This window comes from Octopus sinensis, linkage group LG26 (assembly GCF_006345805.1).
Source record: "Octopus sinensis linkage group LG26, ASM634580v1, whole genome shotgun sequence".
Classification (NCBI taxonomy): Eukaryota; Metazoa; Mollusca; class Cephalopoda; order Octopoda; family Octopodidae; genus Octopus; species Octopus sinensis.
The window spans coordinates 7,053,803-7,067,460 of NC_043022.1; the positions used below are offsets into that span (position 1 = coordinate 7,053,803).

At 41.1% G+C, this 13,658-nt stretch overlaps 1 protein-coding gene across 2 annotated transcripts in view; it reads left to right on the forward strand.

The window, feature by feature from the left end:
• The window catches only part of LOC115224784, a 222,098-nt gene extending 211,733 nt beyond the window's left edge, over positions 1 to 10,365 (forward strand). Inside the window, exons 16-19 of one of the 2 annotated variants that reach the window (XM_036513760.1) lie at positions 3,225 to 4,071; positions 5,255 to 5,363; positions 6,363 to 6,583; positions 9,722 to 10,365. In XM_036513760.1, the coding sequence (XP_036369653.1) occupies positions 3,225 to 4,071; positions 5,255 to 5,363; positions 6,363 to 6,555 (1,149 nt within the window). In that variant the 3' untranslated portion in view covers positions 6,556 to 6,583; positions 9,722 to 10,365. Of the gene's footprint in view, positions 1 to 3,224; positions 4,072 to 5,251; positions 5,364 to 6,362; positions 6,584 to 9,721 lie in introns of both variants that reach the window. The other variant, XM_036513758.1, reaches the window with a different exon arrangement.
• Positions 10,366 to 13,658: the final 3,293 nt, after the last annotated feature.

The following is a 13,658-nucleotide window of genomic DNA, read 5'->3' on the forward strand; positions in this document are numbered from 1 at the left end:
GGCCAGATTTGAGCAGACTAAATGCTAAAGGGTTAATATATATGCATGTATATATTATAGCCTCAATGAATAATAAAAAAACTTGACAAATTCTATGAAACTAGAAAGATTGTGAACAATAAAAATAATAACCAACCAACTAATAGGACTAACACCCCACCACTAATGCAACCCCTCCTGCTAACTTAGGTAAGGGTAAAGACCCCCTTCGGTCATGAATGACCATGGGATTGCACCTAGAAAGTTACCCTCCTAGACACAAGTCCGGGCAAGGTTGTTTATGGAAGACCAGCAGTCGCCCATGCATACCAGCCTCCTCTCTCCACGCCACCAGTGTTATCCAAGGGAAAGACAAAGGTCGATACAGCTTGGCACCAGTGACGTCGCAACTCATTTCTACAGCTGAGTGAACTGGAGCAACGTGAAATAAAGTGCTTTGCTCAAGAAGACAACACGCAGCCCGGTCAGGGATTCGAGCTCACAACCTCACGATCGTAAGCTCGACGCTCTAACCACTGAGCCAAGACCTGAATAACAATTGCCCCTCACAATACAACACGGACGTTGATACACCTAACTATTTATGCAGCTGTAGGGATAGAACAAAGTGCCATTTCTCAAAGACAAATAACATAGTTTACCAATGTGATGTCTGCACAAATAATGAGACGAAATCATACATAGGTGTCACTACGAACCAAATGATTCTCAGATATACTGCACAACAATTGAGCTTCAGAAATAGGAATAAGGCTAACTCTACAGGGCTCAGTACATACTAAATTCTGGTGCCTTCAACTTACGTACCATATTCATCTGAATATATATATATATATATTGTATATATACGAGGGGCGTTCAATATGTAATGCCCCTGACCCACTTCCCATAGCAGTAGAGCAACGAAACTTGGCACAGTTATTAATCTTTTTCTACATAGGAACCACCCAGAGTTACGCATTTCTCCCATCGTTTGATGCAGCTCTGGAGACCGTTTTTGTAGAAGACCCCCAGCTTGGTCCTCCAACCATGACGTAACTTCAGAAATCAAGGCTGCATCATCTGGGAAACGCTTTCCTTTCAAAAACAACTTCATGGCTGGGAAGAGGTGAAAATCAGAGGGTGCAAGGTCAGGAGAGTAGGGGGGATGGGGGAGGAGTTCATAGTCGCACGCCTGTGCTTCTGATCTGGCGACATGCGAGTTGTGGACCGGAGCGTTGTCCTGCAGGTAGAGGATGTCTTTGCTGATCTTGCCCCGCCTCTTGATTTTGATAGCTTCTCTTAATTTCCTCAAAAGTGAAGCATAATAGGCTCCTGTAATTGTGGTACCCTTTGCCAGGAAATCTGTCATCACTACTCCGTCCTGGTCCCAGAAGACTGTGAGCATGACCTTGCCAGCGGAGGGCTGCACCCTTGCCTTCTTTGGAGGAGGTGAGTCACGGTGCTTCCACTGCATTGACTGGGCTTTGCTCTCTGGATCATAGTGATGGACCCAGGTTTCATCCTGTGTAATCAGTCTTTCGAAAAATTTTGACTCATCTTCTTGGCACATCTCCAAATTCATCCTCGAGCACTCGACGCGTTCTTGCTTCTGGAAAGGTGTGAGCAACCTGGGAATCCATGCAAATGGTTATGAATGATAGTTTGCACAGACCCGGTACTAATCTTGACCTCATGGGCTATTTGGCAAATAGTTATGCGTCGATCTCCCAAAATGGCAGCTTCAACTTGACGGACAGATGCCTCATCAATGGCAGAGGTGGGACGACCAGATCTGGGAGCTGTTTCCACAGAGTTCCGACCATGTTTGAATTCACGATGCCAGTGTTTTACAAGGCCATATGATGGGGCATCATCACCGTAAGTTACTTTCATTTCATCAAAAGTCTCCCGTCGTGTGCGTCCTTTCAAATACAAAAACCGGATCACTGCTCGACACTCAACAGGCTCCATTTCACACTTGACTCAGTTCAAACACCTGTAAATCAGAAACCACAATTAGTTCAGAGCTGTAATTTGCCACTTAATCTATAGAGATATAAATAATTGCACATTTCAGCTAGATCAAACAACTGCAAGTGGGTTAGGGGCATTACTTATTGAACGTCCCTCGTATTGTATGTGTATAGATATATATATATATATATATATATATATATATGTATATATATATATATATATAATATATATATATATATATATATATATTGTATGTATATATATATATATATATATATATATATTGTATGTATATTATATATATATATATATATATATATATATATATATATATAAAGATGGCAAGCTGGCAGAATTGTTAGCACACCGGGCGAAATGCTTAGTAGTATTTCGTCTGTTGTTACGTTCTGAATTCAAATTCTGCCGAGGTTGCTTTGCCTTTCATCCTTTCAGGGTCAATTAAATAAGTACCAGTTATGTACTGTGGTCAGTGTAATCCAGTTAATCCCTTTGTTTGTCCCCTCTATGTTTAATCCCCTGTGGGCAATAAAGAAATGTATGTGTGTGTGTGTGTGTGTATTATATACTGCAGGAGTAAGAATTTTGGATAATTATTTATTTTAGCATTTTCATCTTGTTTCAGAAATTCATTTGGAATTCCTGATGTTAAATAAATAATTATCCCAAATCCCTGACTGCCTCCTTTTTCTTAATACAGTAATCCATCAGCTATCCATGGGTGTTAAATCCTCCCCCCCCCCCTGAAATAATTGAAATCTAAAAAAATCTAAATGCCTATTGATTACAGAAACCCACGATATGTTGAAGAGTCTGTGATATGAATTTGCATATGTTAGCCAGAAAAATCCGCGATGTACTAAGGGTACGATAGGTGAACCGTGATATGGTGAGGGATTACCATGTATAAAATCTGTTCACCACTTCAAAATGTGTTGTTTAATTGTTGTCAGCGAGAAAGGAGGATTCTGTTTTTTTTAATGAGTAACCAAAGAAAAAATTAAGGAATTTGATATCATATTAAGAACGATTGGATTATATTAAATGTATTTTAAATTTCAAATTCTCTTTGAACAATATGTTTATGTTTTACTCAAGTCCTTGAGCCAGGAAAAAAATCTGTATAGGTTTTTTTTGTTTTTTTTTGTGGAATCTAATTCCTATTTGAAATTTGCTCGACTTAGTTGGAAAAATATTTAGGAAAATTAAAATATTAATTTTATTTAAATTTCCTTCATGTATTTCAGACACCTGATGTGATTGACGGATCTGGACAAACTGGGAAAGATGGTGAAAATGTAGTTGATGATGTAGCGTCAACATTGTCAGATCAAGTTGTCAAAGTTTCTGACGGAAGCTTAACAAATCTGAAAGATGAGCAGCTGCTGAGGGTGAAACAAGAAACGTTTGGTGCAACAGAAGTTAACGAGGAGATAGAAGAATCTGGTAACGAAGTACTGCTGTGGGACGTGAACAAGAGGAACTCATTGGGTAATTTGTACAGTCAAGTGGAGTACAAAGACAGTCTGGCAGGCTTCTCAGGCAGCGGCACTGATTTTGGTAGTGTTAGTATTTCTGATGATCTCTCAATGAAGTCTGGTTCTATTGACTTCAGTTTAAAGAGGAGTTTCTCAGAAAAACGGTATAAAGGCATCAACAGTTTGGCCAACTCGTGCAGTGAACTGAACAGCACTTGTACTCGGACTTCATCGCATGGCAACCTGGACAAACTCTCGGCTGCTGATTCAAATGACACTTTCAATGACTTCTTTTATTCTTGGAACAATCAGCGTCGGAGCAGTGAACTGCTGTCTGAGCTGGACATCGAGACGTTGATGCGGTCTTGGGATGTGAAGGCTAAAATCTTGATGATTGAGGAGAAGAACCAACAAAACAAAGAATATTCCAAGACAGACTTTGCACAGAATGGTAACACATGTCACTCGCCATCAAACAAGAAACCATTCTCTGTCGGTCCTATCTCTTCCGTCTCCAACAATGACTGTGACACACCAGCCTTCTGTTCACGGACTAAAAGCTTGAACAGTGCCCGGATGGCTCGCAATAAAACAACACCAAATGGTTTGTCAAAAGGTAAGACAGGTCTTTAACTACCTCTCCCCACCCATCTTATATTGGTTTTGAATTTTGGCACAAGGCCAGCAATTTTGAGGGAGGGGATGAATCAATTCCATTGACCCCATTAAAAAGATGAAAAGCAAAGTTGACCATGGCGATATTTGAACTCAGAATGTGTAAAGGTGGACTAAATGCTGCTAAGCATTTTGCCAATTCCAACTGCATCTTGTCTTGTAGTGTGGATACAGTAAGGAGAAATATAAGAGAGTAATGAGGGCCACTGCATCACAGAATAGAGGAAAATCAAACCAAATGAGAAAGTTTCAAACTAATGTATGAATCGTTGTTTACATTATTTACAATTGATGGATATTTGTCCTCATCTTGTTTGTTGTTAACACGTTTCGGCTGATATAGCCTTCAGCCTTCATCAGGTGTCTTGGGGAAATTTTGAACCTGGTTTCTCATTCCCAAGGTATTTTTCGATGATGATGATGATGGTGGTGATGGTGATGATGATGATGTTGTTGTTGTTCAGGTCACTGCCTGGAATCGAACTCGGAATCTTGGGGTTAGTAGCCTACGCTCTTAACCACTATGCCATATGCCCATGTGAAAAATAGCAGCCAAATCTTCCTCAACTCACTTCCTTATGATCTTAAAAAAAAAAGAGAAGCATTCAACAGATAATTTAGTCCAAGGTAGACTATGACTGGTTGGGATGGTTGTGGTTAACCTGAAGTTGATTATCTTTCCTACAAAGGGTACAAAACCAGAAATTTTAGGGACAAAATAATCGATTCTGTTGATCCCAGTATATGACTGGGATTTAATAGATTAAAGACATTGTTAGGATTTGAACTCAGAACATAAAGATTTCCAGCAAAATATTGCAAATATTCTACTTCCAGCAGAATGGACTCTACTGAGGGTAGCCAAGGACCGGGTGGCGGATGGGGGTAGGTGTTGGTGTTAAACTAGGCAATGGAGGAAATCTATCCCTCCAAGAACAATAGCATTTCTTGTTTCTGTTGATGAAGAGTAAAAGACACTTCCTCAGGATTCCCAGAACCTACAACACCATGTTTTCATAGGGAACTTAACCATGTGACCAAGTCTTCCCCCTCGCCCCCCCCCAATTCTTGAGAGAATTCTTATGTTTTGAATTTTGTCTCTTTGTATTTCTTCTCCCCAGCGGCAGCAGCACCATTTCGGAAATCGACTGGCCATGTGGACCGTCCAGCAGACATCCTCCAGACCAAGTTGGACGAGATGAGATCTAAACTGGTCAGTTTGAAGCAAAACAGGTCAGTTGAACGATTGGGACGGAGGAATTCAATTTGGAAGGGAATGGTTTGGGAGTGTAATTAGGATGATGGAAAATCTACAGGAATCCAGTACCCGGGTACTTTGCAGGATTATGGATTACCATTGAATAGATTTTGTATCCAACCGACTCCTCTGCTCAGAAACTGGGGTGAGTCTTGTTAATTGTACGATTCTGGAGTGTCAGCTCAGGCTGTTTGGTCATGTTGCTCAGTTTTCCTGACTTAGACCTTGCTTACTGTGTTCTTTTCACTGAGGATCCGGTTGGGTTGATGGCTCATGTTGGTCTGCCACATGGTCACAGCAGATGAAGTGGTATCTTGCAGAGATGGGGACTGAGTGAGATTCTGCTCAGTGGGTCACCCAGGCAGACCCAGGAATAGCTTGACAAATGGTGAATGTAGCACATGCCCCAACACCTGACCACCTGACCTGTGTGTGACACAGAGGCAAGTAAACCCTGAAGTTACCAATTTGAGGCCACTTAGAATAAAGATAAGGATGATGATGGGGGCTGGGATAGCAGGGGCTCCTGTCAGGGGCTTCAGTCATAAAATCCTGCCTTTGAATACTTCTCAAAGAAAGAAATGGATGTTAATTAGACAAACTTTATTGCGAAATACGGAAAATTAAAAATAACGAATTCTCGTGGCCGATGCCAGCACCGCCTCGACTGGCTTCCATGCCGGTGGCACATAAAATACACCAATCCGACCGTGGCCATTGCCAGCCTCACCTGGCACCTGTGCAGGTGGCACGTAAAAAGCACCCACTACACTCACGGAGTGGTTGGCGTTAGGAAGGGCATCCAGCTGTAGAAACATTGCCAGATTAGACTGGAGCCTGGTGCAGCCTTCTGGCTTCCCAGATCCCCGGTCGAACCGTCCAACCCATGCTAGCATGGAGAACGGACGTTAAACGATGATGATGATGATGATGTTGATGATGAGTTTGTAAAATGAAGCTTTTTTATATTTCAGAATTGCAACACGAGACAAGAAACTGCGAGCGAGTGATAGCAACGAGCGATTAGAGTATGAAGAGGAATACAACCGACTTGATACTGAATGTCGTGTGACGGATGAAGAAATAAGTAAACTGGAGAAGATGCTGAAGAGTGAAGAAGCGGATGAGGAGGATGAAGCATCAAGATTTTCTGTGTCAGAAGCCTAATATGGACGATGTTTTGTTCCTAGATTTGGTGAGTAATGCTTGCCCAATCCTGACTCCCCACCAACAGTTGGACATTTCTTTCTTTATTTGATCAACTGAAGTTTCTTAAATTAATGTAGAAATGGCTGAGTACCCTCATTCTAAAAGAGGGGTCCCACAGGTTGTTAAAGTTTTGGTCCTGGTACTAAAGATGGGACCCCACAAGTTCTTAGGGACTTGATATTTGCCCTTTGTAACAGAAATCTCTTTGCTGCTATGCAGTTACCTAACATTCTAGAAAGAGCAGCCAGATCGCCTTCGAATCATCACACTATCTTAAGAGAAAACAAAGACACATTGGACTAGGTAACATTAGATATATGAACGGATGGCATGGTCATGGCTGGAGTGTCTTTCATTATCAGAAATGTATCTGTTGTAACAGAACTGGGTTGAGGTTAAACAGTGACCATGCCGTCCATACCTTTGTTTGGAGCAATCGTCCATAACAGACCACCACTACCGCGACGTCCATGACTGACACCCCCTCCCCTCCCAATAACAACAACAACAACAATGATGAGGAAATCTTGAGATGTCATTGATTGAGTGACCACGACAAATCTGGACCATTCAATTACTGGTGCCTTCTATTTGATGGGCTTCCTCACAGTTTCGATTGAGCCAGTGTCTGGGTCAATCTGAGGCAATGGTGACGCTTGCCTAAGAAACCAGGTTGTGGCATTGAACTTGGGACCTCATAACTGCAAAACAAACTTCTAAACCCCTCAACCATCTCCTTTAACCAGATTAGAGTGACCCCTTGTTAAGGGTTTACTTATATTAGCCTCAATCTGTTTAAAACCCTAATGACTTCCCATCCTGTTCTCAGTCCTTTATAACTCCCATTACTGATCTGTTAAGCCCAAACCCCTCTCAACCCTTTAAGCTCCCTCCCCCCTAAATGAGGGCTTTTTTCCCTTTTATTGTTGTTGTTGTTATTACAATGCAGCAAGCTGGCAGAATCATCAACTTGTCAGACAAAAGTGCTTTGTAGCATTTCGTCTGTCTTGAATTCTACCGAGGTTGGCAGTGCCTTTCGTCCCTTTTTAGGGTTCATAAAATAATTACTCATTGATCACTTGGGTCAGTGAATCGACTTATCTCCCACCCTGAACTTACTGGTCATGTGTCAAAATTTGAAGCTATGGCATTTCGTCTGTCTTGAATTCTACTGAGGTTGGCAGTGCCTTTCGTCCCTTTTTAGGGTTCATAAAATAATTACTCATTGATCACTTGGGTCAATGAATCGACTTATCTCCCACCCTGAACTTACTGGTCATGTGTCAAAATTTGAAGCTATGGCATTTCGTCTGTCTTGAATTCTACTGAGGTTGGCAGTGCCTTTCGTCCCTTTTTAGGGTTCATAAAATAATTACTCATTGATCACTTGGGTCAGTGAATCGACATATCTCCCACCCTGAACTTACTGGTCATGTGTCAAAATTTGAAGCTATTATTATTATTATTATCATCAAAATTATTATTATTATTAATGAGGTGAACTGGCAGAGTCATTAGCTCACTGGACAAAATGCTAAGCAGTATTTCACTCGTCGCTGTGTAATTGACTCATCCCCTTCTCCTAAATTGTTGCCCTTGTGGAAAAATTTCAAACTAATGTTGTTGTTGTTGTTGTTAACTGGCACAGTCATTAGCACACTGGAGAAAATGCTTTACACTCTGGGTTCAAATCATTCATCATCATCATTGTTCGAGCGTGGTCGAGACAATGGAATTTACTATGTTACGCCAGACTTCACGGTCCATCATTGCATTACGGAGGTCCTGTTGCTGGATGCCTGTATCCCTGGAGATTACATCAGGGTAGGAGAGTGTGCGCCCTCTGGTATTGCGAGTAGATGGCTTCCAGAGGAGAAGAGTAGAAATTACTTCTTTTTCAGCTCTACAACAATGTCCAGCAAACTGGACTCTCCTACCTTTCACAAAAGATGACACAGGTGGTAGTTTCCCATATATTTGCATTTTGGTTGGATGGCGCTTCCACGAGAGATTTTGAGCTCTCATAAGGAGTCGAGTGTAGGTTCCATCCAACCGCCTCTCAAGCTTCTTTGATAACGTCCAGGTTTCTGAGCCATATAGTAGAATTGGTTCGACTGTGGCTTTGAATATTTCAAGTTTGAAGTCTCTACTTAGATTTGATGACCAGATCTTATGCATGTCATTACAGGCTGACCAGGCCATACCCTTTCTAGTTAGATTCAAATACTGCTGCAACTGACTTTGTCTTTCATCTTTTCTGATAAAATAAGTACCAGTTGTACACTGGGGTTGATGTGATTGACTTGGTCCCCACACTCAAAATTTCACATTATTATTATCATTGAGCAGCACAGCCACCATCAAAGTGATGTTGAGGTCCAAATATACAACACCCAATATACCCATTGTGATTACCCATCTGACATGGGTACACCAGGCATGTGCATCACAGCCATATGTGCACGATGTGATCGCATCAGTTCTAGTAGTAGTAACTGTGATGTCTCTTTTACTCTCTCTTTACTCTTTTACTTGTTTCAGTCATTTGACTGCGGCCATGCTGGAGCACCACCTTTAGTTGAGCAAATCGACCCCGGGACTTATTCTTTTGTAAGCCCGGTACTTATTCTATCGGTCTCTTTTGCCGAACCGCTAAGTGACGGGGACGTAATCACACCAGCATCGGTTGTCAAGCAATGCTAGGGAGACAAACAGACACAAACACATACACACACACACATACATATATATATATATACATATATACGACAGGCTTCTTTCAGTTTCCGTCTGCCAAATCCACTCACAAGGCATTGGTCGGCCCGGGGCTATAGCAGAAGACACTTGCCCAAGATGCCACGCAATGGGACTGAACCCGGAACCATGTGGTTGGTTAGCAAGCTACTTACCACACAGCCACTCCTGCGCCTATGCCACTCCTGCGCCTATGCCACTCCTGCGCCTATGCCACTCCTGCGCCTATGCCACTCCTGCGCCTATGCCACTCCTGCGCCTATGCCACTCCTGCGCCTGATGTGTGTTTTTGTTTTAATTAATTTTTTTCTTCAATTTTCCAGTTTCTCAGAATTGAATTTTCTCTCTTTTGTTCTTTCTCCACTTTCAGATTAATTCCTAAACTTAGCAGAAAGTTGACCAAATCTCCAAGACTGGGGGCATCAAGAGTTGCTGTTTTCTGGAGGTCACTCATTGAAGCAAGGAACTGCAATCTTACCAATTTGCTTACCTTTATCTTCACCAACTCAGTCAATGGGGAGGGCCATCTTTGGAAACCAAAAGATTGCAAATTTACCAACTAACAAACCAACTGACCAACCAAACTTCTTCCCTTATCTCTTCATTGAATGAAACTCTTGGAAGAGACAAGGAGAATGTTGGTGCCATTTCCCTCTTACCATTGTACAGAGAACATTGACAACAACACTGTACAGAATTTGGAATATATAACACATACAAACAATGAGGTGTGCTCAAGCATGAGTGGGTGTGAAATGGGAGATGTGTATGTGTGTGCGTGTTTGTAGTTCTGTTAGGAGAGAGAGAGAGAGAGATAAAATGTGTGTGTGTAGCTGTGTGTCAATACTGTATATATTAATGAGTTTGTGTGACTATATAGATTAAATCTCTGTGTGCGTGCATATATATATTTCTGATGTGTATGTTGTTTTATGTAAATATACATGCATACATACATCTATATATGTAATGTGTATATGTCTATAAAAATATATAAAATGTGTGTATATATAATATATATATATATACATATATATATACATATATATATATATATATAATATATATATATATATATAAGTGTCTCTAATTTAATATAATATATATATTATATATAATATATTAAGTCTTCAGCGCTCTGCCAGTCTTGTCTTACCAAATACCTTAATCTCTAACCAAAGTTGATGAATGTAAACTGAGAAAATTCTTTCCACACCACCCACTACAACCCATGCCTTTATGCAAATCCTCAACAAAGTGTCTCCCTATTTTTGTCCCCTACCAACCACATCCCACAAAACCCTATTAAACCCAGTTTAATCCTTCAGACCAAAACAGCAATTTAATTCCATGTCAATTAATTTGTAAAATTAACGATTCGTTATTTTTCTTGACACAGATGGGATCTCATAAGTTGTTTGGGACTTGACCCTCATTCTAAAAGATGGGACCCCACAAGTTCTTAGGGACTTGATATTTGCCCTTTGCAACAGAAATCTCTTTGCTGCTATGCAGTTACCCAACATGCTAGAAAGAGCAGCCGGATTGCCCTCGAATCATCACACTATCTTGAGAGAAAACAAAGACACATTGGACAAGTTAGCATTAGATATATGAACGGATGGCATGGTCATGGCTGGAGTGCCTTTCATTATCAGAACTGTATCTGTTGTAACAGAACTGGGTTGAGGTTAAACAGTGACCATGCCGTCCATACCTTTGTTTGGAGCAATCGTCCATAACAGACCACCACTACTGCGACGTCCATGACTGACACCCCCTCCCCTCCCAATAACAACAACAACAACAATGATGAGGAAATCTTGAGGTGTCATTGATTGAGTGACCCTGCTTTTCGAAAAACCAATTCCCCTTGCTTCTTCTCATCCGCTCTTCTGCAGTTTTCGAAAAAACACACACACACACACACACACACACACACATACACACACACACACACACACACATTTTAGACTTGCTGTCTGCCTCTCTCTCTCTCTCTCTGTCTCTCTGTCTTTCTTTTTTCTATTTCACAACATACTAACATATTCACAAGTTCCATGTTACAGTAACTCACATACGTACGTACCATAGTACTCACTCACAGCACACACACACACACACATGCACACACACACTCACACACACACACGCACGCACACACATTCACACACCATAAATTCCTCCAAGAGCAGAGAGTGGAGAGAAGAAAGAAAAGGAAGACCAATTCAATTTAATTTCAAAACTATTTTTGTCTGGTGTTAACCTCTGAGTTATCTCCCTTTGTATCCCCGTCAACTCTACGTCAGTTGTCTCCCTTTAATCCCTCCAGGATTTCTGTGAACACCACAAGTGAGGGCGCGTAGCTTAGTGGTTAGGGCATTCGGCTCATGATCGTAAGGTTGTGAGTTCGATTCCCGGCGACGCGTTGTGTCCTTGAGCAAGACACTTTATTTCACGTTGCTCCAGTCCACTCAGCTGGCAAAAATGAGTTGTACTTGTATTTCAAAGGGTCAGCCTTGTCACTCTCTGTGTCACGCTGATTATCCCCGAGAACTACGTTAAGGGTACACGTGTCTGTGGAATGCTCAGCCATTTGCACGTTAACTTCACGAGCAAGCTGTTCCGTTGATCGTATCAGCTGGGACCCTCGTCGTCGTAACCGGCGGAGTCTTTAGAACACCACAAGGCACCTATTAATGTAGGCTATGTCTACCTTTCCCCCTCGAATTTCTGGCATCATGTCTCTGTAATCCTAACTAGAAATGATCATCGATGTGAATTCACAGAATCGGTAGAGAATCAGACCAAATGCGTTTGTGCTATTTCTTCAGCTCTGTTTACATTCTGTGTTCGAACCCCATCGAAGTCACCTGTGCCTTTCATCCTTCCTGGGTCGATTAAATAATGAACCAGTCCAGACAACTAACATCCTTCCCTTCCCTTCAAAATTACAGCCCTAATTAGGTACCATTAATTATTTTGATTAGTTCTTTATCAGAGTTGATTGTTTCAAAACGATTTAATTGAATTGTCCTCGATGATGATGATGATGATGATGATGATGATGGTGCAAATGGTGATAGTGATTTTGTTGTTGATGATGATGATGGTGATGAGGGTGATAGTGATTTTGTTGTTGATGATGATGATGGTGATGAGGGTGATAGTGATTTTGTTGTTGATGAGGGTGATGGTGATGATGTGACTCCTGTAATCTGCTCCAAAAACAGTTTGTTAAACCCAAAACTTCAGATCTGCCAATTACAAGCCATTTTACTTCAGGACTCAAAGGAGACACACAGACAGACCATTCCTATTTGCTTCCACTTGACCATTTTAACACAGGAACCAAAGGGAAGAAAGAAAAAAAAAAAAAAGAGAGCCTTTCCATGGCTGCTGAACCTTGTAGAAACGGTAGCTAAACTCACTCTAAAACGATAGTCTGCTGTCTTTAAAAACTGGCAGGACAAATTGGATAATGTACTCCTATATACACTTTGCCTAGCTAATAAAAAAGACAGGCTGGATTGCTTCAGTCGATGACCACTAACCTGGGGTTAAACAACACTCCATGGATCCTCTCCGATCTCCATCCAATTTTGACAAACGACCAATTATGGTGAGCAACAAATTCCACAGGAGGTTTTCGAGAGGAATTTCATGGACCAAAATCTTTGATTTTTCTCAATTCCTATCATTTATTGATTAGATTGATATCTGATAGAAAAAAAAAATACCAACAACAAAAAAAAAAGACACAAAATAAAATGTAATAAAGTGTATTTATTTAGCCTGTCTTTTAATTTATCGCATAATTATGATTAAGAATAAATTTTTTTTTTGAAGTAAAGAAATAATTTAAACAGTTTTGTTTTGTTCTTTATTTTTGTTTAATTTATTGTTTTCTTTCTCAACCAACTTGCTCTTTTACTCTTTTACTTGTTTCAGTCATTTGACTGCGGCCATGCTGGAGCACCGCCTTTAATCGAGCAAATCGACCCCGGGACTTATTCTTTTGTAAGCCCAGTACTTATTCTATCGGTCTCTTTTGCCGAACCGCTAAGTGACGGGGACGTAAACACACCAGCATTGGTTGTCAAGCAATGCTAGGGGGAGAAACACACACACACAAACATACACATATATATATATACATATATACGACAGGCTTCTTTCAGTTTCCGTCTACCAAATCCACTCACAAGGCATTGGTCGGCCCGGGGCTATAGCAGAAGACACTTGCCCAAGATGCCACGCAATAGGTCTGAACCCGGAACCATGTGGTTGGTTAGCAAGCTACTTAC